General features: G+C 44.7%; 1 protein-coding gene across 5 annotated transcripts in view; it reads left to right on the top strand.

Moving 5' to 3' along the window:
- Positions 1-27,194, top strand: part of GRID1 (glutamate ionotropic receptor delta type subunit 1) — a 1,483,898-nt gene that overhangs the window by 1,404,611 nt on the left and 52,093 nt on the right. For all 5 annotated transcript variants that reach the window (XR_016312597.1, XM_089676479.1, XM_089676480.1 and 2 more), the window contains exon 14: positions 19,332-19,498. Coding sequence is in view for 4 of the 5 variants with exons in the window: in XM_089676479.1 (XP_089532605.1) it covers positions 19,332-19,498 (167 nt within the window). In the remaining variant the exon portion in view is untranslated. The remainder of the gene's footprint in view (positions 1-19,331; positions 19,499-27,194) is intronic.

Below are 27,194 nucleotides of genomic sequence, written 5' to 3'. Positions count from 1 at the left end.
CCCCTACTGACCCGAGCGCTCGGGCAGTGCCCAAGTTTCCAAATGGTCAGTCCGCCCCTGGACATCATTTACCTAGGCATTGAAATCAGAAAGTAACTGAAGAAATGTAAAAAAATAGTTTAGAGCAAGTAAATATGGTATACATTCCTAACTATTTACTAATGCTAGCAGCATAAGAATTAAAAATAGTCAATGTTGACTGAGAGAGTAAGATTCCAATTTAAGCACATCTTGGCTCTTTGTCCTGTAGATTCTATACACAGTGATTTTGGCTAATCCTGGCAGTATTTATAGCAGAAATATATTCCCCTGTAATATCTGTCATAAAAGAAAGTCTAACTTAAATACACAGAGTGTCACTGATGAGAGCCATATTCAGAGGTTGTTCTCAATTTTTTTTCACAGCGCAGAAGTTGGGCCATAAAATTAGGCAGAACATATCCTACTGTTTGGTTGGCTTTTTTATCTTCCCAGTTGCAGGAGGTTGATGACAAAGATCAAGATAATGACAAATACGATCAGGTCAACTCTGAGCCCACATTCTGATGACTACTTCTCACCTTATAAAAACACTTCTTCATAGCCTAGCTCAGGTGGTTAGTGGTTAAAAAGCATTGAATTTGTTATTTTCTGAAAGTTTTATCAATGAAACAATTCATTCTGGAGTCCTGTACAGTTCCTTGCCTAGGAACCACAAAACCAAACCATTGTGGAGACAGAGGCACACCTTCCTGTAAAGGCAATCTCAAGGCACTGCACAGAGAATTAGTACAAATTCTTAAAAAAAAGAAAATATGAAAAACACACAGAAAATATTAAAACTTTGACAGATACAGTATACACACCTAAAACAAAGAAAATCTGCAGAAAAAAATGTGTAAACAGTTTTAGGTTTGGCATTATAGACTTGTACTGCCTGTCAGCAAAGAGCACTTTCAAAGTGATGCATAGTTGCCACTGAATTAGATGAAAGTGTGGGTTTCATTTGTCGAGGGCAGTGCCTTAAAACTGAATTCCAGGCAGATATCCAAAAATCTAGTTAAGCATTCATTACAAATCATTGAGTGTATTTTTTACTAGAGGCTGCAGAATATTGCATCTTATTAGTCTTTGATAAAAGCAGTGAGTTTGGAGATTAGCTGATGCCTTTTATGGTCTAATTCAAAATATAAACACAGGCTTCTAGAGCAAATTATTTTTACAAAAAAAAATTATTAAAAAACTAAATATCTAATATATTTATATACACACACTCACTGGCTACTTTATTAGGTACACCTTGCTAGTACCGGGTTGGACCCCCTTCTGCCTTAAGAACTGCCTTAATTCTTCATAGCATAGCTTCAACAAGGTGTTGGAAACATTCCAAGATTTTGGTCCATATTAACACGATAGCATCACGCAGTTGTTGCAGATTTGTTGGCTAAACATTCATGAACCGTTGATACAAGGCAGGATGGATTTATGCTTTCATGTTTATTCACCAAATTCTGATCCTACCCTCTGAATGTTGCAGCTGAAATCGAGACTCATCACACCAAGCAACGTTTTTCCAATCTTCTATTGTTCAATTTTGGTGAGCCTGTGCAAATTGTAACCTCTGTTTCCTGTTCAAGAAAGGCTAGAGGGCTATCCACTCCTCCTCCCATATAATGGATAATAATAAGTAATAATGGGAATCCTCCATTCCACTGGATGCCAGTACCTCACCCAAATGAAAGAATGCCTCATATAGTGTAGTAAGTGAGTGAAAAACCAATATTTATTAAAATCACACTTACATTGTATATTAAAATGCCAAGTGCTTTAAAACAACCATGGATCCTCTCACTTCCTCAAAACTGCCTCAGCCCACGCCCATGGGCTATTATTATCCATTATATGGAAGATGGGGTGGATAGCCCTCTAGTGGCTAAATAAGATATTTCACGGTCCGGATTTATGGAGATGTATTATTAAATAAATGCATTACATGCGTTGGAACTGACTGGTATCTGCTGAGACAGAGGATTTTTCTCTGAAAAAACACTCTTGTGAGCAAGCCTGTGGACAGGGCTACACTGGCAAGTGATCTTTGGGGTCTGGTGCTTTTTAGACCTGTGGATACTGTGTCAGTCACATAGCACTCCCAGGTTTTAGAGCAGTGGTACAACCTCTGGTGTATCCAGGCTCTCATGTCTCCTTAACATAGATATCTTAGTAAGTAGTTTAAGTTCAACAGACCCTAATAATTAATAGTCACTCCGACGGGAATACCTTAGACCTTGTCTTCTCTCACCACTGTACCCTCTATAACCTCTCAAACACCCTATTTCCCCTCTCTGATCACAATCTCATCACCTTCACAGTCTCCTCGTCCTCTAACACCTATCCCACTAAATAGCAGACAATTACCAGCAGAAATCTCCGAAACCTAAACCCGGCTCCCTTCCACTCTGCAACTGACCAGCTCTACGAAAGCATCAACCCCCTGTCCTGCCCTGACCTGGCCACTGCTGTCTACAACAACTCTCTCTCATCCGCTCTAGACTCGCTTGCTCCCCTAACAACACGAAGCATCAGGCCCCGACCTCTACAACCTTGGCAGACTGACCACACCCGAAATCTCAAATGACACAGTCGCGCGCTGGAGCGATTATGGTGTAAAACCAAATCCCACCAAGCGTTCACCCGTTCTAAATCTGCTTTCCTAACATACACTTCCTCCCTCCCGCTGCCAAACAAGCTTACTTTGTCACCCTCATCAATACCTTCTCTTTGAGTCCTCGTCAGCTCTTCTCTACCTTTAACTCTCTACTTTCTCCACCCCCACTTCTCCACCCCCACCGCCACCCAGCGCCTCACTCACTGCCCACGAGATTGCACACCACTTCCAAAACAAGATTGACACAATTCGTAGGGACATCGCCACTACACAGACACCCACTCCACTTAGCATTCCTCACACCATACCTCCCTCAACACTGTCCTCCTTTGACCTCGCTACCACCGAAGAGGCCCTTCAGGTCTTCTCAGAAGCCTGCCTCACCATCCGCCCCCTGGACCCTGTTCCCTCACAGCTCCTTCGGTCACCCTCCTCTTCCATCCTATGCTCTCTCACTCACATCTTCAATCTCTCCCTCTCTACAGGTGCATAGTCTAAAGTACACGCACATCACTCCCATGCTTAAAAAACCCTCCCTAGACCCCACCAACCTGAACAACCTTAGACCCATCTCCCTGCTGCCATTTACCTCTAAACTCCTAAAACGCTTAGTCTACAATCGTCTGAGCTCCCCACCTCATTGACAACAACCTTCTCGACCCCTGCAGTCTGGCTTTCGCCCCCTACACTCCACCGAAACTGCCCTACTAAAGCTCTCTAATGACCTGCTAACTGCAAAAAACCAATGGCCACTATTCAATACTCCTACTACTCGACCTCTCCGCGGCTTTTGACACGGTTGACCATCCCCTCCTCCCTGTAAAACTACACTCTTTTGGCCTCAGCGATTCCGCTCTCTCCTGGTTCTCCTCCTATCTATCGCAGCGCTCCTTCAGTGTTACCTATAACGCTGCCACCTCCTATTCACTCCCTCTCTCTGTAGGGGTCCCCCAAGGTTTTGTCCTTGGACCCCTTCTCTTCTCCATCTACACCTCCTCCCTTGGTCAGTTGATAAGCTCCCATGGCTTCAATTACCATCTCTATGCTGTTGATACACAAATCTATTTCTTTACCCCTCACTTCACCCCTTCAGTCTCCACTCGCATCGCTAGCCTACTAAGCAACATATCGGCATGGATGTCACTCCACTTCCTCAAACTCAACCTTTCCAAAACTGAGCTCCTAGTATTCCCCCCTGCCCGCGCCACCCACACTGACTTCACCATAAACATTGCTAACACCATCCTCAGTCCATCTCCTCACGCCAGGGTACTAGGTGTAATCCTAGACTCCCATCTGTCCTTCCAGCCCCAGATCCAATCGCTGACAAAATCAGGTAGACTTCACCTCTGCAACATCTCCAAGATACAACCGTTCCTAACCCCGGAAACCACTAAGAAACGTATTCACTCCCTTGCCATATCACGTCTCGACTACTGTAACTCCCTCCTCATTGGCCTACCTTATCGCAGGCTATCCCCCTCCAGTCTATCCTGAATGCTGCTGCCAGACTCATCCACCTCACTAACCGTTCTGTATCAGCCACCCCTCTCTGCCAATCCCTCCACTGGCTCCCAGTTACCCAACGGATAAAATTCAAAACTCTAACAATGACAAATAAAGCCATCCACAACACTGCCCCAATTTACATAACCAATCTTATCTCTAAATATCACCCAAACCGTACACCCCGCTCCTCGCAAGACCTCTTACTCTCTAGCTCCTTTATCTCCTCCTTCCATGTTCGTCTCCAAGACTTCTCCAGGGCATCACCCATCCTCTGGAACTCACTACCCCAATCTATCAGACTATCACCTACTCTACTTGCCTTTCAGTGATCACTGAAAACCTTTCTCTTCAGGGAAGTCTATCCCGCCCTCTGCTAATTCTGGAATCCTCTACTGTTACAACCACTCCATCCCCCACAGTGACTACCTACTGTACCACTATCCCCTCCCTCCTAGATTGTAAGTTCCAAGGAGCAGAACCCTCAAATCCCTCTTGTATTGAACTGTATTGTTACTGTATCGTCTCCCACTATAATGTAAAGCGCTGAGCAAACCATTGGCGCTATATAAATCCTGTATAATAATAATAATAATAGTCAATGAGTCAATTATAGCGTTTTAGCCACTTCAAGTCCGGACACTTTTACCCCCTTCCTGTCCAGGCCAATTTTCACCTTTCAGTGCTTTCACACTTTGAATGACAATTTATGAATTTTTAGCATTGTTTTGAGAAAGATACAGCTTTATTTTCTTGGTATTTATTCACCACTGGGATTTTTATTTTTTTTTTGCTATATAAATGAAAAAGTCCAAACATTTTGAAAAAAAGTGTTTTTCTTATACAATTTTGCAAATAAATAATGTTTCATCATAAATCTTGGCCAACATTTATTCAGTTATCTTTTTAGTCAAAACAAATAACCCAAATTAGTTTATAGCCAAAAACTATAAATTAAAAAAAAAAATTACATTTTTATTTCATTTATTTATATCATTTATGTGTTTGTTTGGTTTCTTTCACATACTGTCACCCTAGCAGTACAGTGTCACAATGGTGACACTGTATTACTTGTGGGGGGTGATGAAGAATTTTTTTTTTACACTGATTGCTTTTACACCCATAAAGGCTGTAAAAGCAATCATTTCTCCTTCTCTCTGGCTGCATTCTTGCAGCCATTGAGAAATACTGTGTGAGCTGTGATTGGTCACAACTTGTCACATGATACAAGGCTGTTGTGAATAGCCTTGTACCATGAAATCTCTGTGATCCTTCATATATTTCAGTAAGCAATGATGTAATAAGTGACATCTTGCTTACTACTCTGCATGTGTTCACTGTGATCAATCAGTGAACACATGATCGGGACCTCGCACAGAGGTCGTTTATAAATGGCCACCCGCCCCTGCACTGCCACCATCCGGCCATTTATATACAACAGCTGGACGGGAGGTGGTTAAGAACACTTGTCTGAACCATAGCCAATTCTGGAAGATATAGAAGGGCCTTTTATAGACTACTTAGCCTACCTCATTTGGCACTGACTATTATTCTTAGGCTCCATGCACACTGGGTTTAAAAAAAACACCAGTTCCCTTGGCAGAAAAAAATGGTCATATAGAACATTTTTGTACACTTGTTTAGGCACTTTTAGGAGTGTTGAGCACTTTTTCTGCAAGAAAACCCCAATCAGAAAGGGAAAGCAGAAGGGTTTTATTCTGTGTCTAAGTGTCCTAATGATCATGGACCCATAGGATATCATTGGGCTGCATCTACAGACAAAACAAAAAAATCCCATTCAAGCAGCGTTTTTTAAGCCAGTATGCATGGACCGTTACAAGTATGAGCACAGTGCCTCTCTGTCATGGGCTCTCTCAGAGAGATCTCATGCTACCCTTTATGTGTGCCAATGAAAGAATCAATCTAATTTTGGGGGTTGTTATGTTGAAAGCAAGTTATCATTAAATACATCAGTGCTGGCAGACACCAATCAGAACATTTATAATGAAATGATTAGAGATGAGCGAATCGAAGTATCCGAAGTGGAATTCGAGTCGAATATCGGAAACATTTCGATTCGTGCCGAATCCGAAAAACAGCCTAATTCGGACGCGCGAATCGAAATTTTTCCGAAAATGGCGGCTGACATGTGCGGCGACGGAGCGGGGATGTCGGGGAAGGCGCGCAGACAAGGCGCGCTGCCCCATAATGCATTCCTCAACGACATGTGATCGCATCAGCCAATCAGCAGCCAGCCAGCCAGCACTGTGTAATGGTCGAGGTATATATAGCGGCCATTTTGGAAATCTTCATTTGCCTGCAGTCATTGAACAGAGGCAGACCGCTCTGTACTAGGGACAGGGACAGAGTTAGGGCCACAGAAACGAGAATTGGGGACAGAGAGAAGTTACTTAGGGACAGAGAACCATTACTCAGGGACACAGACTTGTTAATGAGGGCCACAGAATCGTTATTTAGGGACAAAGAAACGCTAGTTAGGGCCACAGAATTCATACTCAGGGACAGACAGAATTTTCACTCAGTGCCAGAGAATTGTTACTTAGGGCCACAGAAACGTTATTAGGGCCACAGAATTTTTACTCAGGGACAGACAGAATTGTTACTGAGTGCCAGAGAATTGTTACTCAGGGACAGACAGAATTGTTACTGAGTGCCAGAGAATTCTTACTCAGGGCCACAGAATTCATACTCAGGGACAGACAGAATTGTTACTCAGGGACAGACAGAATTGTTACTGAGTGCCAGAGAATTGTTACTCAGGGACAGACAGAATTGTTACTGAGTGCCAGAGAATTGTTACTCAGGGACAGACAGAATTGTTACTGAGTGCCAGAGAATTGTTACTCAGGGACAGACAGAATTGTTACTGAGTGCCAGAGAATTGTTACTCGCACAGACACAAAATTGTTACTTGCACAGACACAGAATTGTTACTCGCACAGACAGAATTGTTACTCAGGGCCACAGAATTCATACTCAGGGACAGACAGAATTGTTACTGAGTGCCAGAGAATTGTTACTCAGGGACAGACAGAATTGTTACTGAGTGCCAGAGAATTGTTACTCAGGGACAGACAGAATTGTTACTGAGTGCCAGAGAATTGTTACTCAGGGACAGACAGAATTGTTACTGAGTGCCAGAGAATTGTTACTCGCACAGACACAAAATTGTTACTTGCACAGACACAGAATTGTTACTCGCACAGACACAGAATTGTTACTCAGGGCCACAGAATTCATACTCAGGGACAGACAGAATTGTTACTGAGTGCCAGAGAATTGTTACTCAGGGACAGACAGAATTGTTACTGAGTGCCAGAGAATTGTTACTCAGGGACAGACAGAATTGTTACTGAGTGCCAGAGAATTGTTACTCGCACAGACACAAAATTGTTACTTGCACAGACACAGAATTGTTACTCGCACAGACACAGAATTGTTACTCAGGGCCACAGAATTCATACTCAGGGACAGACAGAATTGTTACTGAGTGCCAGAGAATTGTTACTCAGGGACAGACAGAATTGTTACTGAGTGCCAGAGAATTGTTACTCAGGGACAGACAGAATTGTTACTGAGTGCCAGAGAATTGTTACTCAGGGACAGACAGAATTGTTACTGAGTGCCAGAGAATTGTTACTCGCACAGACACAAAATTGTTACTTGCACAGACACAGAATTGTTACTCGCACAGACACAGAATTGTTACTCAGGGCCACAGAATTCATACTCAGGGACAGACAGAATTGTTACTGAGTGCCAGAGAATTGTTACTCAGGGACAGACAGAATTGTTACTGAGTGCCAGAGAATTGTTACTCAGGGACAGACAGAATTGTTACTGAGTGCCAGAGAATTGTTACTCGCACAGACACAAAATTGTTACTTGCACAGACACAGAATTGTTACTCGCACAGACACAGAATTGTTACTGAGTGCCAGAGAATTGTTACTCAGGGACAGACAGAATTGTTACTGAGTGCCAGAGAATTGTTACTCAGGGACAGACAGAATTGTTACTGAGTGCCAGAGAATTGTTACTCGCACAGACACAAAATTGTTACTTGCACAGACACAGAATTGTTACTCGCACAGACACAGAATTGTTACTGAGTGCCAGAGAATTGTTACTCAGGGACAGACAGAATTGTTACTGAGTGCCAGAGAATTGTTACTCAGGGACAGACAGAATTGTTACTGAGTGCCAGAGAATTGTTACTCAGGGACAGACAGAATTGTTACTGAGTGCCAGAGAATTGTTACTCGCACAGACACAAAATTGTTACTTGCACAGACACAGAATTGTTACTCGCACAGACACAGAATTGTTACTCAGGGCCACAGAATTCATACTCAGGGACAGACAGAATTGTTACTGAGTGCCAGAGAATTGTTACTCAGGGACAGACAGAATTGTTACTGAGTGCCAGAGAATTGTTACTCGCACAGACACAAAATTGTTACTTGCACAGACACAGAATTGTTACTCGCACAGACACAGAATTGTTACTCAGGGCCACAGAATTCATACTCAGGGACAGACAGAATTGTTACTGAGTGCCAGAGAATTGTTACTCAGGGACAGACAGAATTGTTACTGAGTGCCAGAGAATTGTTACTCAGGGACAGACAGAATTGTTACTGAGTGCCAGAGAATTGTTACTCGCACAGACACAAAATTGTTACTTGCACAGACACAGAATTGTTACTCGCACAGACACAGAATTGTTACTCGCACAGACACAGAATTGTTACTCAGGGCCACAGAATTCATACTCAGGGACAGACAGAATTGTTACTGAGTGCCAGAGAATTGTTACTCAGGGACACCTAATCGTTGAATTAAATAGTATGTCAGACAACATGCAGAGGAGTGGCAGAGGAGGCAATGTTTTAGGAGCGAGCAGACGTGGCAGCAGAGGAAGGGGTCGAGGCAGCAGTATTCGCAGCCAGAGGCCAGTGCTCCCGGTGTCATCCAGCGGTCGTGTCTCCACCGACAACCCTGCCGTCATTGATTGGTTGGCTCGGTCGTCTTCCTCTTCCCAGGTCACCTCTGACACCTACAGCCAACGGTCGGTGGGTACGTCAGACACAACCGTTAGTTGGCATGGCCCGGGAGCAAGCCCACTGAAATCACGTGTCCTCTACCTGCCCCTGTCCTTTGCTGTTCCCTCACCAAGCGAAGTATCGCATGCTGTGGGCTCAGCCCCACTGTACAGTGAGGAAGAGCTAACAGAGGGCGGTCAGGAACGGGGGGAGACATCGGCCTTTTCAGCAGCCAAGCGAACAAGTACTGGCGAGGAGAGTGGCTCGGTAGCCGGTCTAGAGACAGGTCTGTCTCCTGACCCAGACGCAGCCGAGGGGGCTAGTAGTGAGGCGGAGACCCTACTTGATGATGAGGAGGTTGATCGCACTTGGCAGCCTCGTCGTCATCAGGCAATTTCTTCCGCATCATCAGGAGAAGAGGGTGGCAGCTTGGCAGCGAGCAAAACAGTCGGTGGGTTGCACAGGAGACAGCAGCAGGGTCGCATCAGTGTCAGTGGAGCCAAACGTCCACGGAGTAGAGCACCAGCTCCACTGCAGCCTACCACCACGGCCAGTAGTGGTGCCGGTGCGCACGGAGGAAGTAGCAGTCAGCCAGTGAAGAGTAGCGGGGGCAAAGTTTCCTACTCGGTGGTGTGGCAATTTTTCCTCAAGCCGCCCGAGGAAGTAAACGTAGCCGTATGTCGACTATGTGGCCAGAAATGCAAGCGTGGCCAGGGGGCCCATGTTGGGACTACAGCGTTGCGTCAGCATATGCAGCGTCACCATTCGGTGGCCTGGGAAAACCGTGATAAACATACGGCGGTTCTGCCTGCCCCAGCCCCCGCTCCATCACCCGCTCCGTTACTTGCTCCGTCACCCGACGTCGTCAATCGCCCTCTATCAGCCAGTCAAGGCTCCAACACCTCTGCTGAGGGGAGTTGTCGCTCATTGGCATCTTCCGCTCGTTCAGATGCTCCTTCTCCTGCTACTCCTCTTCTCGGATTCCGTCAACAGTCTTTCTTGGAATCCGTATCCAAGAGACAACAGTTTGCGAGCACGCACCCGACGGTGCAAAAGCTGAACGTCCTCCTGTCCAAGTTGCTGGTGCTGCAGTCCCTCCCTTTCCAACTGGTGGACTCAGCACCTTTCCGAGAAATGATGGCTTGTGCCGCGCCGCGGTGGAGAGTGCCAAGCCGTCATTTCTTTGCCCAAAAGGCAGTGCCAGCCCTGCATTCACATGTAGAAGAGATGGTGGGCCAGTCTTTGAGCATGTCGGTCTCTGCCAAAGTGCACGGCAGCGCCGACGTGTGGAGCTGTAACTACGGTCAGGGACAGTACATGTCATTTACGGCCCACTGGGTGAACGTGGTGCCGGCACAGCCGCACCAGCAACTTGGACAGGTCACGACGCTTTTGCCTCCACGTTTGCACGTCCTTGGTCCAGCAAGCATGTCCGCCTCTACCACCTCTTTTTCCGCCGTGTCCTCAGCCGCCACCCCCGTGCCAAGTCCCATTACCCGACCGGCATATCACATGTGCAGGGCGCAACGGTGTCACGCTGTGCTGCACCTGGTATGCCTTGGCGAACGTAGTCACACAGGGGAGGAACTGCTGAGTGTAATGAACAGAGAAATCGACAGATGGCTGTCTCCGCGCAAACTAAAAATCGGAACCATGTTGACTGACAACGGAAAGAACATGGTGTCTGCTCTGCGTCAAGGAAGGTTGTGCCATGCGCCATGCATGGCTCACGTGTTCAATCTGGTTGTCAAGCGGTTCCTAAAATCCACCATCCCACTGCAAGACATCCTTAAAATGTCACGTAAACTGTGCATGCATTTCAGCCATTCCTACACCGCAAAGAACACCCTCATTGAGCTGCAGCGGCAGAACGGAATTCCACAGCATCGCCTGATCTGCGACGTTGCAACAAGGTGGAATTCAACCCTACACATGTTAGACCGCCTTTACGAGCAGCGAAAGGCCATCACCGATTTCCTGATGTTACAAGCGGATAAAGGTACTCCCCTGTGTAACTTAGATGTCAGCCATTGGCAGCTCATGCGTGACACCTGCCGCTTGCTCAGGCCCTTTGAGGAGGCCACGCTATTCGTGAGTCGGCAGGACTATGGGATGAACGACGTCATTCCTCTGTTGCACGTCCTGGAACAAATGCTGTTAACAATGGCTGGTCAGGGTGCGGTAGACGTGGCGCACAGATCTCAACGCCACATGACCCCTGTGGGGGCAGGACAGGAAGAAGAGGAGGAGGTAGAGGAGGACATTTGTGCTCAGGAATTATTGAGTGAAATGGGTGGTTTTTCCACTCAGCGGACAGGAGTGGAGGAGCAGGAGCATCTGGTAGAGGAGGAGGAGGAGGAGACAGAGGACCCAGACGCACCGTGGCAGTATGCTGTGGAGATGGAGGCAGGGAGTCCCTCGCATTCCTTGGCACAAATGGCCCATAGCATGCTCGGTTGCTTGCGTAGCGACAGCCGAATAATAACCATCAGACAGAGGGATGACTTTTGGCTGTCCACCTTGTTGGACCCTCGCTACCGGTCCAAAATGGTGGCCTTTTTCACACCTGCTGAGAGGGAGGCCAAAATTACGTACTATAAAAACCACCTATGTAGTCAGTTGGTCTCTGCCTTTGTGCGCCAACGTCCATCCTCAGACACTGTGGGCCCTGTGCGCTCGCGTTCCGCTGGCATGGCAGCAGGGGAGGGGTGGGGTGGTAGGAGCAGTGGCAGCTCCACCAGCAGCGGCTGCCTCAGTCTGCAGTCGATGATGAGTAGCTTTCTTCACCAGCGCAGTGAGGAAACTACTAACCAGCCGCAGCAACAGCAGCAGCATCAGGTGGACCTGGAGCAGGAGCTCAAACAACAGGCTTGGGCCTACTTGGACAGCACCCTGCCAACCGAGGTAGACAATCCCCTTGACTACTGGGCAACGAAACTTGACCTTTGGCCCCAACTAGCTGAATTTGCCCTTGAAAGGCTGTCATGCCCGGCCAGTAGCGTGGCATCGGAGCGCGTGTTTAGTGCGGCAGGAGGTATTGTAACTCCGCGGAGGACACGACTGTCCACCCAAAGTGTGGAGAGACTCACGTTTGTGAAAATGAATCAGGCGTGGATTAGTCTGGATTTCAAACCACCAGTTCCTGACACAACTGACTAAATCCGCCATGAATCATGCCTCAAACATGTGCCACTTTCAGGTCTCCTCACACTGCTGGTGTGTTTAATTTTTTGACATAGGGTGCTGGCAGATTACGGGCCTCCTATAGCTGCTGCCAGGCCCCTAATCTGCCATAGGCCCCTATATACCGCCTCCTCATGCTGCTGCTAGGTCCAGAGTCTCTCATGGGTCCCTGTACGGCCTCCCATTGCTGCTGTCTCCATCGCCACACTCTGCTGCCATGTGCCACTTTCAGGTCTCTTCACACTGCTGGTGTGTTTAATTTTTTGACATAGGGTGCAGGCAGATTACGGGCCTCACATAGCTGCTGCCAGGCCCCTAATCTGCCATGGGCCCCTATATACCGCCTCCTCATGCTGCTGCCAAGTCTAGAGTCTGTCATGGGTCCCTGTACGGCCTCCCATTGCTGCTGTCTCCATCGCCACACTCTGCTGCCATGTGCCACTTTCAGGTCTCTTCACACTGCTGGTGTGTTTAATTTTTTGACATAGGGTGCAGGCAGATTACGGGCCTCACATAGCTGCTGCCAGGCCCCTAATCTGCCATGGGCCCCTATATACCGCCTCCTCATGCTGCTGCCAAGTCTAGAGTCTCTCATGGGTCCCTGTACGGCCTCCCATTGCTGCTGTCTCCATCGCCACACTCTGCTGCCATGTGCCACTTTCAGGTCTCTTCACACTGCTGGTGTGTTTAATTTTTTGACATAGGGTGCTGCAAGATAACGGGCCTCACATAGCTGCTGCCAGGCCCCTAATCTGCCATGGGCCCCTATATACCGCCTCCTCATGCTGCTGCCAAGTCCAGAGTCTCTCATGGGTCCCTGTACGGCCTCCCATTGCTGCTGTCTCCATCGCCACACTCTGCTGCCATGTGCCACTTTCAGGTCTCTTCACACTGCTGGTGTGTTAAATTTTTTGACATAGGGTGCAGGCAGATTACGGGCCTCACATAGCTGCTGCCAGGCCCCTAATCTGCCATGGGCCCCTATATACCGCCTCCTCATGCTGCTGCCAAGTCTAGAGTCTCTCATGGGTCCCTGTACGGCCTCCCATTGCTGCTGTCTCCATCGCCACACTCTGCTGCCATGTGCCACTTTCAGGTCTCTTCACACTGCTGGTGTGTTAAATTTTTTGACATAGGGTGCAGGCAGATTACGGGCCTCACATAGCTGCTGCCAGGCCCCTAATCTGCCATGGGCCCCTATATACCGCCTCCTCATGCTGCTGCCAAGTCCAGAGTCTCTCATGGGTCCCTGTACGGCCTCCCATTGCTGCTGTCTCCATCGCCACACTCTGCTGCCATGTGCCACTTTCAGGTCTCTTCACACTGCTGGTGTGTTTAATTTTTTGACATAGGGTGCAGGCAGATTACGGGCCTCACATAGCTGCTGCCAGGCCCCTAATCTGCCATGGGCCCCTATATACCGCCTCCTCATGCTGCTGCCAAGTCCAGAGTCTCTCATGGGTCCCTGTACGGCCTCCCATTGCTGCTGTCTCCATCGCCACACTCTGCTGCCATGTGCCACTTTCAGGTCTCTTCACACTGCTGGTGTGTTAAATTTTTTGACATAGGGTGCAGGCAGATTACGGGCCTCACATAGCTGCTGCCAGGCCCCTAATCTGCCATGGGCCCCTATATACCGCCTCCTCATGCTGCTGCCAAGTCTAGAGTCTCTCATGGGTCCCTGTGCGGCCTCCCATTGCTGCTGTCTCCATCGCCACACTCTGCTGCCATGTGCCACTTTCAGGTCTCTTCACACTGCTGGTGTGTTAAATTTTTTGACATAGGGTGCAGGCAGATTACGGGCCTCACATAGCTGCTGCCAGGCCCCTAATCTGCCATGGGCCCCTATATACCGCCTCCTCATGCTGCTGCCAAGTCCAGAGTCTCTCATGGGTCCCTGTACGGCCTCCCATTGCTGCTGTCTCCATCGCCACACTCTGCTGCCATGTGCCACTTTCAGGTCTCTTCACACTGCTGGTGTGTTAAATTTTTTGACATAGGGTGCAGGCAGATTACGGGCCTCACATAGCTGCTGCCAGGCCCCTAATCTGCCATGGGCCCCTATATACCGCCTCCTCATGCTGCTGCCAAGTCCAGAGTCTCTCATGGGTCCCTGTACGGCCTCCCATTGCTGCTGTCTCCATCGCCACACTCTGCTGCCATGTGCCACTTTCAGGTCTCTTCACACTGCTGGTGTGTTAAATTTTTTGACATAGGGTGCAGGCAGATTACGGGCCTCACATAGCTGCTGCCAGGCCCCTAATCTGCCATGGGCCCCTATATACCGCCTCCTCATGCTGCTGCCAAGTCCAGAGTCTCTCATGGGTCCCTGTACGGCCTCCCATTGCTGCTGTCTCCATCGCCACACTCTGCTGCCATGTGCCACTTTCAGGTCTCTTCACACTGCTGGTGTGTTTAATTTTTTGACATAGGGTGCAGGCAGATTACGGGCCTCACATAGCTGCTGCCAGGCCCCTAATCTGCCATGGGCCCCTATATACCGCCTCCTCATGCTGCTGCCAAGTCCAGAGTCTCTCATGGGTCCCTGTACGGCCTCCCATTGCTGCTGTCTCCATCGCCACACTCTGCTGCCATGTGCCACTTTCAGGTCTCTTCACACTGCTGGTGTGTTAAATTTTTTGACATAGGGTGCAGGCAGATTACGGGCCTCACATAGCTGCTGCCAGGCCCCTAATCTGCCATGGGCCCCTATATACCGCCTCCTCATGCTGCTGCCAAGTCCAGAGTCTCTCATGGGTCCCTGTACGGCCTCCCATTGCTGCTGTCTCCATCGCCACACTCTGCTGCCATGTGCCACTTTCAGGTCTCTTCACACTGCTGGTGTGTTAAATTTTTTGACATAGGGTGCTGGCAGATTACGGGCCTCCCATTGCTGCTGCCAGACATGTAATCTGCCATGGGCCCCCGTACCGACTCCTCATGCTGTGACGTTGCAACAAGGTGTAATTCAACCCTACATATGTTAGACCGCCTTTACGAACAGCTAAAGGCCATCACAGATTTCCTGATGTTAAAAGCGGATAAAGGTACTCCCTGTGTAACTTAGATGTCAGCCATTGTCAGCTCATGTGTGACACCTGCGCTTGCTCAGGCCCTTTGAGGAGGCCACGCTATTCGTGAGTCGGCAGGACTATGGGATGAATGAGGTCAAATCGGCCATGGGCCCCCGTACCGCCTGTTCACGCTGATGCTGGTCCCACAGTGTGACCTGGGTCCCTGTACGGCCTCCCATTGCTTCCACTCTGCCATGTACCTCTTTGAAATCTCCTCACACTCCTGCGGTTGTCCATTTTGTCATAGGTTGCTGGCAGATTAGCGGCCTTCCATAGGTGCCGCCAGGCCCCATATCGACCATGGGCCCCCGTACCTCCTGGTCACGCTGCTGCTGAGCCCACAGTGTGACCTGGGTCCCTGTACGGCCTCCCATTGCTTCCACTCTGCCATGTGCCACTTTGAAATCTCCTCACACTCCTGCGGTTGTCCATTTTGTCATAGGTTGCTGGCAGATTACAGGCCTTCCATAGGTGCCACCAAGCCCCATATCGGCCATGGGCCCCCGTACCGCCTGGTCACGCTGCTGCTGGGCCCACAGTGTGACCTGGGTCCCTGTACCGCCTCCCATTGCTCCCACTCTGCCATGTGCCACTTTCAGGTCTCCTCACGCTCCTGCTGGTTTCCATTTTGTCATAGGTTGCTGTATGGCCTCCCATTGCTGCTGCCTCCACCGCCACACTGTGGCTCCAAACACTGGTTTTGGCCCCGTGACTGGCCAAAGGAGTGAAGTGTGCAGTGATTCTAAGATCGACGGCACTCATCTGCATGTCATACTGACAGACAGTATTATTTCTCTTCCCCAGCAGACTCCAAGGGCATTTAAATTAAAGGTACAGTGTTCTGCACTAATATTAAGTCTCTCTGAAGCCTAGAAACACCCTTTTTTAAGTTAAATTCACAGCGAATTTATTCGACTCGAATCGAATATTGTCCACGAATTCGCCGAATCAGTCGAATCGAATTTTTCATTTCTTCGCTCATCTCTAGTCATATCATTGCTAACTGGTCATATTAGGCTGGATTTGCATTATATGACATGCAGATTTTGTACCCCAGATGAGTCTTTTAGGTATATACAGTACTTTGAGTGATAATAGCACAATACTGAGCATAGCCACACATGCTACAGTTTTCATACTGTATATGCTATTACAACAAGCAATATATCTAGTGATTGTTTGAGTCTATATATGAGACATCTGATAGTAACTTACATGGTCTGATGCAAATTTAATATATCTGCTTTGGACATTAAACTGTGCTATGGGGTCCCCCAGTCCTTGTACTGTGCCTGTTGGTGGCAGAGTGCTGGTGACATGGAGAACTGTGACATGGTTCCTGTGTGTTCAAATCCCTGAACACATACTCTATCACTAAATGTTTGTTATGGTTAACACATTTTGATATTTGACTATGCACAATTGATAGTCCTTAATCTAACAGATCTTTTTTTTTAAGTGTTGATTTTTGGATAAGATGGGAATTATCCTCTCTTTCATCTAGAAACATTTCCTGTCTGGACTTACCCTATGAGTTAGTCTTTACACTAACTCACCTCACACTTCAAATGAGTGTGCAAGACCCTTCTTTCTAGAAATATTCTAAGACTACTACAGTCTGCTTTTTTATGCTGGACAGGATTAATGGTCCAAAAGGAGTATACACCAGGGGCGGACTGACCATTTGGAAACTCGGGCACTGCCCGAGGACCCGGGGTCAGTAGGGGGCCCCATGAGATGCCCCTGGTACCTTTTTCATAGGCTTTTTTGAGTTTGGGAAAGGACACGGGCCCCATGATCCCCTATTGCCGGGGGCCCCATGAGTTGTTAGTCTGCCCCTGGTATACACTTTGCTGTGCAAGGCATAAACTCTTGGTTCTAGATTATTTCTGCACCTGCACTTTCATCCTAATGCCGTGAAGGCTTTGTTTCCTATAACAATTTATGTTCCTCCCTCTCAAGGAAATTTTGTTTTGTTAGATCTGTACTTCCCTGGAAGATCAACAGACATCACATTCTGATACTTAAATACAGAGTCCCACTGGTTTGTGACCTGTTTGTCCAGGTGTCCTCATTGGACCTATTTACTAAATGAAGATTTCCCTTTCATCTCTTCATCAGTGAGATTCTATATGTGTATATAAACATACTAGTTGTTTTGTGATCCTCACACCTCTCTGTTAACAATTGATGTAAGTTAAAAGGTGTAATTTTCATCCCTGCATTCTGAGATCCCTGTACATCTATTGCGTTACTATGTATCCTCAATTTGCAATTCCTTTTCTATAGGTGTGTGGATCTCTCCACCCATCTTTAAAAGGTACTTGATACTCCATCCTTCTCTGTTTCAAAATGAAGGCTTGTTTCCTTCTCTTTGTTTAGATTGTGTTTAAGAGGGCTGTTTTATTGTGGATCTCTTTTTCCCTGCATTTAAGGGTTAAAAGTATTCTGTTTTCATTCTCAGTTGTTCACTTGGTGATCTTGGTTGAGGCATACCTTTTTTTAATATTTATTTCCTGAGGTCAAATATTACATATCAAAGATCATGAACATTATCTTATAAACATTTTTGTTCTTCATTTTTGCTGTTGGTTTAAGTTTTCCCACCTGTAAGGCCATTGTTGGGTTGTCTTACTCTTTATTGTTGAGGTTCATTATCCTTTCAGATAAAACTCTACATACAATGTACAATGATACAATGAAGCGGATTACTCGGTGATAACCATTGGAACAATTCTTTATTGGTTACATAGCAGGATACAGTAATAACATGCTAAAACCCTGTGCTAGTGGTGCTACAATTTCTGCTTTGGATCACCACATTCAATCTTGGTGCCTTCCCTTATAATATCAATTATTTGATATATCAATATCAAAGCAAAAAAGGAAAGAAATTAAAAAGAAATTGTCCACAAGTGTGACATCAGTCCATAAGTAATCTCTCAGTCACCATATAATGATCTCATAAGTCCAAGTATGGTCAGCAAATAGTGTATTATAATATTCATAACCATAAAAACACCCATGAACAGTTTGAAAAACAAATCCATGCACCCAAGCAAAGGAAAGACACTCCAGCTCCTTACTGAATCCCAATGACCAATATGATTATAAATAATCAAGCACCGCTCGAGAGGTCAAAGCCTCCCACAGGGTGAAAGTACCCAGTAGGCAAGTTGTTAATAAGCTCTGGAGAAAATTCCCTTGCAGAGTGAAATTGCACTTGCAAAATGCAGAGTCTATTTACCTTTAATAAATCAACCCTATTATTTGCTATGCCACGGATCTGCAGCAAAAAGTACTCTGTACTACTGCTGTAAACCTGATACTATTACCCCAACAATGGCATAGACATGTATTCAGGATACACTTTATTCTTCATGCAGGGAAATGTTCCATTTTGTATTGAGCTTCTTAGGAACTATTATGATCTGTTTCAGACTGAGCAAATGTCAATATGCTGTAAGGGGAGGTCATCATTGTGTGTGTGTATGTGTGGGTAGGTGAGGGTAAAAGAGATGACGAGTGGAATGTGGGTCTTTTTTCAGCCTGTTAATAATGTAAAGGGCAAAAATGGCTGCTCCTTTTCATGTTGATGGCATTCTTGCATCATTTGTTGTTGGTCTATGTTCTTATCTTATAAAGTTCTTCATGAGGTGCCCCAAGTGATTATATGCTTAACACATGTATTGCCCTGGTACTTTGAATAAATTACTTTAAGGCTTGTAAAAGCAAGCACAATAAGTACAGTAAGGCATATATTTGTTTTTCTCTCTTTGATTAATTCGTATAGTTTAATCATTTAGCATCTTATTTTTTTTTCTTATCTTTTAATGTTTTTCTACTCTTTTTTTTCAGGCAAAGAAAGGAAACTATGCATTCTTATGGGATGTGACAGTTGTAGAGTACGCAGCTCTAACGGATGATGAATGCTCTGTGACTGTCATCGGAAACAGCATTAGTAGCAAAGGCTACGGAATAGCACTCCAGCATGGCAGCCCGTACAGAGATATTTTCTCCCAGAGGTAATGCCAGCCTGCTTCCATTTGTTCTCTAGTTAACCTCTTTTGTACTGTAATAAAGTAGCTGATGCTTCATTGTGACAGCAGTGTACATATTCTCCACATGTGTAAATGTGAAAGGTGACATCAAGACTGTGTAAGGCCAACTTCAATGTGCCTTCAATGTCTACACATTATTGCATTTAAATACCCACCAGAGCAGTGTAGGGTTGACATCGAGATAGAAGTAAAACTAAAATGCTGCAAGGCTTTAAGATTTGGAAACACATTATATATTTTATATCTTGTAGTCTGGTTTTCATTATTTTAATTTTAAATTTCAGGTAGTCCAGCCCTGTGTACAAATGCACTGAGGGCATAAGTCAGTGTCCAAGAAGACCTAAACTGTGGAAGCTGTGGCCAAAAAAGCAGACACAGAGTAAAGTCACCAGTGTTGTCCATTGTCTGCTTGCAGCTGATCTTTTCCCTGTTGCTGACTTAGCTTGCCTTGTTCAATCTTGTCAGATGAGCAGGCTTTGGTTTCCCCAAGCCAAAACTGCCCCTCTGATAAATGGTGATCTGATAAGCCATGGGAGAAGTAGTAGGAGTTACAAAGAAAGCACAGATCCACAGAATGGTTGAAGCAGAAGCAGGGAGATACTTTCACTGCAGCTCTTTAAGTACAGTTTCCTCTTCAGCAGACCCAGAATCTCTCTTCCTAAATCTCAGCAGTCTAGAAGTACCTTAGGTGACCTCACTCTGATATATAACAGATATATAACTATGAGATTCAAAGCACAGAAGGGCCTAGGCATAGAAAGTGTACTGCTATTTTTCAGAAGGAATTCAAGACAAAAGGTAAACTTTTCCAGGGCCTTCATGGACACAATTAATGTTTCTAAATGTGTCATATAAAATAGCATATATTTATTTTTCAAATTCAGGTGCATTTTAACTCTTTAGTTGAAGGTTATGACGTGCTTGGATAAATATATTTAGTATCACCAGAGAAAAAAGGAATTTTTTGCTAAAAATAGGAACTGTAAACCTTGGCCAGCATTGATTAGAATGGCCATAGACGGTTATTCCACATTGCTGTGAAAAAAGTTGAGATTTTCATTTCTACTTTGTGTGCACATTTGGACTGATATTTTCTGTATAATTACCAGAAATAGCTTGCTGTATTAATTAGAAGAATGCATTTTAGAGCTGGATCTGATATTTTTAAATAACACTTTGCAAAGAGCATTATAGTTATATGACCCAAAGCAAGTACAAGCCTTCAACATTTTCCTGTAATTAGAATAATCAAAACCAGTGTATGTTTATGGGTTACTGGACACCTTTCCAGCTTTGTTAATCAGATGTTTGTAAAATTCAATTTCCATGTTTAACCTATTTTGAATTATGTTTTTATTTAATAATATAACATTTTGGAAGTTCATACTTTTTTTTTTCTTCATGTGGTCTGGGAAATGTTTCTTGTGCATGTGAAAGCATTTGTTGGTTTGATAAGGTAATTTGTTTGTTAAATCTGAACTCCAGATAGATAAAAATGGCACATATTAATGCACCGCTGTGTTCATATAGTAAAGGTATTTTAGTGCAAGGATACAAGCAGTGCAAGTATAAGTCTCTTGAAATCTTTTGTAGAGCAAAACTCTGACTGGGAGAGGGAGAAGCAGCACAAGGGGCCAATCATCTGTACTGCAGTGCAAGGAGCATACTGACAGAAGAGAGATTAGAATGACAGAGATAAGAGCCCATCAGTTTGTTGTTTCTTTTTTCATTGTCATTTAACAGGTTGGAGGGGCAAAGACCAGTAGGTGTTGGCTAACTGTAGCAGAGAAAACTCAGATATCTGCCCTGCCTGACAGGGATGTGCTATGTTCGAGAGCTGTGTAATTCTCAGAACTGGATGGACAGAAATATACACTGATAAGAAGATACAGTTTGGCAAATGGTTAGATGGATGTTATTAAAAGGTTTATCAATTACCTCAATGGTAACACCATATCATGGTGACAGGGAGACAGTGGAGAGTTCATCTCAAGTTGCTTTAATTCCTTCTTTTTCAATAATTGGCAATCTTCTGGACAGAGTTAGCAGGTAGAGGTGGTGGAGGATGAAGTAGAGGGTTAAAGGTAAAAAAGGACTGATGAATACTGGATGAGAGGGCATTAATGTGAGTGATGAAATAGGTCTTTTGGCAGTGCAGAGGCAGAGGTCAGATTTGTTTTCTTAGTACTATGTCACATTACGGGAAGCATTCACACTACTCCTTTCACTACCCATTCACTTAAAGTGGTTGTAAAGGCTGAAGGTTTCTTACCTTCATGCATTCCAACTTTTAGTACCACTTCAATTTGCTCTGCCTCTTAGAAGGCTTTTAAAAGTTGGAGTACTAAATCCATGCATTAAATGACCTGCCAACTAGGAGCTATGTACGGCCCTAAATTGGGCATTTAAAAAAAAATCCTACAGTTAAGCACAAAATTAATTTCTTATCTGTGACCACAGTCATATAACAGACCAAGGAAAATTCTTCCTCCTCCTTGTCTGCAGTATGGAAGGGTCTAGAGATGAGCGAATTTCTCAAAAATTCGATTCGGCTGATTCGGCGAATTCCAGTGTGAAATTCGAATCGATGCGAATTTCTTCGCTACGAAGATGACTTATAAAAAGGGTTTCTAGGCTTCAGAGAGCCTTTAAATTAGTGCAGAACACTGTACCTTTAATTTAAATGCCCTTGGAGATGAGGAAAGAGAAGGAGAAGGAGAAGGAGAAGGATGAGAAGAAGGAGAAGGATGAGAAGAAGGAGAAGGAGAAGGATGAGAAGAAGGAGAAGGAGAAGGATGAGAAGAAGGAGAAGGAGAAGGATGAGAAGAAGGAGAAGGAGAAGGATGAGGAGAAGGAGAAGGATGAGGAGAAGGAGAAGGATGAGAAGAAGGAGAAGGATGAGAAGAAGGAGAAGGAGAAGGATGAGAAGAAGGAGAAGGATGAGAAGGAGAAGGATGAGAAGATGGAGAAGGAGAAGGATGAGAAGAAGGAGAAGGAGAAGGATGAGAAGAAGGAGAAGGAGAAGGATGAGAAGAAGGAGAAGGATGAGGAGAAGGAGAAGGATGAGAAGAAGGAGAAGGATGAGAAGAAGGAGAAGGATGAGAAGAAGGAGAAGGATGAGAAGAAGGAGAAGGATGAGAAGAAGGAGAATGAGAAGGATGAGAAGAAGGAGAAGGATGAGAAGAAGGAGAAGGATGAGAAGAAGGAGAAGGAGAAGGAGAAGGAGAAGCAGAAGGAGAAGGATGAGAAGAAGGAAAAGGAGAAGGATGAGAAGATGGAGAAGGAGAAGGATGAGAAGATGGAGAAGGAGAAGGATGAGAATAAGGAGAAGGATGAGAAGAAGGAGAAGGAGAAGGATGAGAAGAAGGAGAAGGAGAAGGATGAGAAGAAGGAGAAGGAGAAGGATGAGAAGAAGGAGAAGGAGAAGGATGAGAAGAAGGAGAAGGAGAAGGATGAGAAGAAGGAGAAGGAGAAGGATGAGAAGAAGGAGAAGGATGAGAAGAAGGAGAAGGAGAAGGATGAGAAGAAGGAGAAGGATGAGAAGAAGGAGAAGGATGAGAAGAAGGAGAAGGATGAGAAGAAGGATGAGAAGAAGGAGAAGGATGAGAAGAAGGACAGTTCTGTGACAGTTTCTGTATATTTCTGACAGTTCTGGGACATTCACTCCATACAGCTGTTTCAACCGCTGTATGGAGGGAATGTCATGGAACTGTCAGAAATAGACTATTAATGACAGTTCTGGGACTGTCCTTCCATACAGCGGTTGAAACATTGTATGTATTTGTTTCCATAAATGGATCCATTTATGGAAACAAATACATACAATGTTTCAACCGCTGTATGGAAGGACAGTCCCAGAACTGTCATTAATAGTCTATTTCTGACAGTTCTATGACATTCCCTCCATACAGCGGTTGAAACAGCTGTATGGAGTGAATGTCCCAGAACTGTCAGAAATAGACTATTTATGACAGTTCTGGGACTGTCCTTCCATACAGCGGTTGAAACATTGTATCTATTTTTTTCCATAAATGACATTCTGCAAATACACTTAGAGGAGCGCTGCAGATACACTTTTTGCCGGCTTGGAATTAATCTTATTTTCATCCTACTTCTTCTTCTTCATCCTCATCCTCATAAGAAGAAAAAGAAGAAGTAGGATGAAAATAAGAATAATTCCAAGCCGGCAAAAAGTGTATCTGCAGCGCTCCTCTAAGTGTATCTGCAGAATGTCATTTATGGAAAAAAATAGATACAATGTTTCAACCGCTGTATGGAGTGAATGTCCCAGAACTGTCATAAATAGTCTATTTCTGACAGTTCTGGGACATTCACTCCATACAGCTGTTTCAACCGCTGTATGGAGGGAATGTCATAGAACTGTCAGAAATAGACTATTAATGACAGTTCTGGGACTGTCCTTCCATACAGCGGTTGAAACATTGTATCTATTTGTTTCCATAAATGGATCCATTTATGGAAACAAATAGATACAATGTTTCAACCGCTCTATGGAAGGACAGTCCCAGAACTGTCATTAATAGTCTATTTCTGACAGTTCTATGACATTCCCTCCATACAGCGGTTGAAACAGCTGTATGGAGTGAATGTCCCAGAACTGTCAGAAATAGACTATTTCTGACAGTTCTGGGACTGTCCTTCCATACAGCGGTTGAAACATTGTATGTATTTGTTTCCATAAATGGATCCATTTATGGAAACAAATACATACAATGTTTCAACCGCTGTATGGAAGGACAGTCCCAGAACTGTCATTAATAGTCTATTTCTGACAGTTCTATGACATTCCCTCCATACAGCGGTTGAAACAGCTGTATGGAGTGAATGTCCCAGAACTGTCAGAAATAGTCTATTTCTGACAGTTCTGGGACATTACCTCCATACAGCTGTTTCAACCGCTGTATGGAGGGAATGTCATAGAACTGTCAGAAATAGACTATTAATGACAGTTCTGGAACTGTCCTTCCATACAGCGGTTGAAACATTGTATCTATTTTTTTCCATAAATGACATTCTGCAAATACACTTAGAGGAGCGCTGCAGATACACTTTTTGCCGGCTTGGAATTAATCTTATTTTCATCCTACTTCTTCTTCTTCATCCTCATCCTCATAAGAAGAAAAAGAAGAAGTAGGATGAAAATAAGAATAATTCCAAGCCGGCAAAAAGTGTATCTGCAGCGCTCCTCTAAGTGTATCTGCAGAATGTCATTTATGGAAAAAAATAGATACAATGTTTCAACCGCTGTATGGAGTGAATGTCCCAGAACTGTCATAAATAGTCTATTTCTGACAGTTCTGGGACATTCACTCCATACAGCTGTTTCAACCGCTGTATGGAGGGAATGTCATAGAACTGTCAGAAATAGACTATTTATGACAGTTCTGGGACTGTCCTTCCATACAGCGGTTGAAACATTGTATGTATTTGTTTCCATAAATGGATCCATTTATGGAAACAAATACATACAATGTTTCAACCGCTGTATGGAAGGACAGTCCCAGAACTGTCATTAATAGTCTATTTCTGACAGTTCTATGACATTCCCTCCATACAGCGGTTGAAACAGCTGTATGGAGGTAATGTCCCAGAACTGTCAGAAATAGACTATTTCTGACAGTTCTGGGACATTCCCTCCATACAGCGGTTTCCGGCAAAAAGTGTATGTGCAGAGTTCCTCTATTCTGCAGATACACTTAGAGGAGCTCTGCAGATACACTTAGAGGAGCTCTGCACATACACTTTTTGCCGGCTTGGAATTATTCTTATTTTCATCCTACTTCTTCTTCTTCTTCTTCTTCATCCTCATCCTCATCCTCTTCTTCTTCTTCTGAGGATGAGGATGAGGATGAAGAAGAAGAAGAAGAAGAAGAAGTAGGATGAAAATAAGATTAATTCCAAGCCGGCAAAAAGTGTATGTGCAGAGCTCCTCTAAGTGTATCTGCAGAATAGAGGAACTCTGCACATACACTTTTTGCCGGCTTGCAATTATTCTTATTTTCATCCTACTTCTTCTTCTTCTTCTTCTTCTTCTTCTTCATCCTCTTCTTCTTCTTCTGAGGATGAGGATAAAGAAGAAGAAGAAGAAGAAGAAGTAGGATGAAAATAAGATTAATTCCAAACAGGCAAAAAGTGTATGTGCAGAGCTCCTCTAAGTGTATCTGCAGAATAGAGGAACTCTGCACATACACTTTTTGCCGGCTTGGAATTATTCTTATTTTCATCCTACTGCTTCTTCTTCTTCTTCATCCTCATCCTCAGAAGAAGAGGATGAGGATGAGGATGAGGATGAAGAAGAAGAAGAAGAAGAAGAAGTAGGATGAAAAGAAGAATAATTCCAAGCCGGCAAAAAGTGTATGTGCAGAGTTCCTCTATTTCTGACAGTTCTCTCACAGCTTCTTCACATGTACAGCGGTTGAAACATCTGTATCCTAAATGGAAACTAATAGATACAAATTGTATCTATTAGTTTCCATTTAGGATACAGATGTTTCAACCGCTGTACATGTGAAGAAGCTGTGAGAGAACTGTCAGAAATAGAGGAACTCTGCACATACACTTTTTGCCGGCTTGGAATTATTCTTCTTTTCATCCTACTTCTTCTTCTTCTTCTTCTTCTTCTTCATCCTCATCCTCATCCTCTTCTTCTGAGGATGAAGATGAAGAAGAAGAAGAAGTAGGATGAAAAGAAGAATAATTCCAAGCCGGCAAAAAGTGTATGTGCAGAGTTCCTCTATTTCTGACAGTTCTCTCACAGCTTCTTCACATGAACAGTGGTTGAAACATCTGTATCCTAAATGTAAACTAATAGATACAATGTTTCAACCGCTAAACATGTGTTCCTTCTGTCAGAGAACTGTCAGAAATAGCGGAGCTCACTGCAGGGACACTTTTGCCGGCTGATCGGGAAATGTTCGATTCGCGCACCCGAAGTAGGCAAAATTTCGGTTTCGCCGCGAATCGAATATTTCCTGAAATTCGACTCGAATTCCGGTTCGCCTGGTTCGATTCGCTCATCTCTAGAAGGGTCCTTCTTGCAGTGTCTATGCTTCCTGCTTCACAGCTGCCAATTGGTGGGCCCTCACCAATCCTTGAACAGGGGTTGAGGAGGGTCAGCTGACAATGAATTCAGATATTTCTGGGTTTCCCTAGCTGTATAAACTATTTTAGCATATTATGTTTATTTTTCTTTGTGTATTCTAAAACTGCATTTTATGTCATTACCTAATTAAAATGAATTGAAAAGTGAAAATGGAAAACAATAAAAAAGATCCTTTTAAGAATGCTTGCAAAAGAATTGCCATGACCCATAAAGAAAGCAAGTGAAATGCTTTCTAAGAGTAGTGGAACAACCTTAATCTTGCCAAGTCCTAATTAAAGTTGCCAAATGACCTCTGTGAAGAATCGATGTATGGCAGCCTACAAATTGGCTTTTTTTCATTTTGCTAAAGAGCTCCTAAGGTGACAGAAATTAGATGAAATGTACAAAAAGAAAACAAAAGTCTAAAAAAAAAACAAATTAGGATTTTATCTAACATTTTGACTACTGGCAATCAGATATCACTGCTTCTGACAGCTCTGGTCTAAAATACCAATCTGAAACCAGTTGGTATGGTGATCATGTCATGTGATCATTATA

This window comes from Staurois parvus, unplaced genomic scaffold (genome assembly GCF_062004578.1).
Source record: "Staurois parvus isolate SC_StPar_1 unplaced genomic scaffold, SC_StPar_1.0 ptg000170l, whole genome shotgun sequence".
Taxonomy (NCBI): Eukaryota; Metazoa; Chordata; class Amphibia; order Anura; family Ranidae; genus Staurois; species Staurois parvus.
Note: the sequence above shows the minus strand (reverse complement) of the source record. Positions and strands in the feature narration are given on the sequence as shown.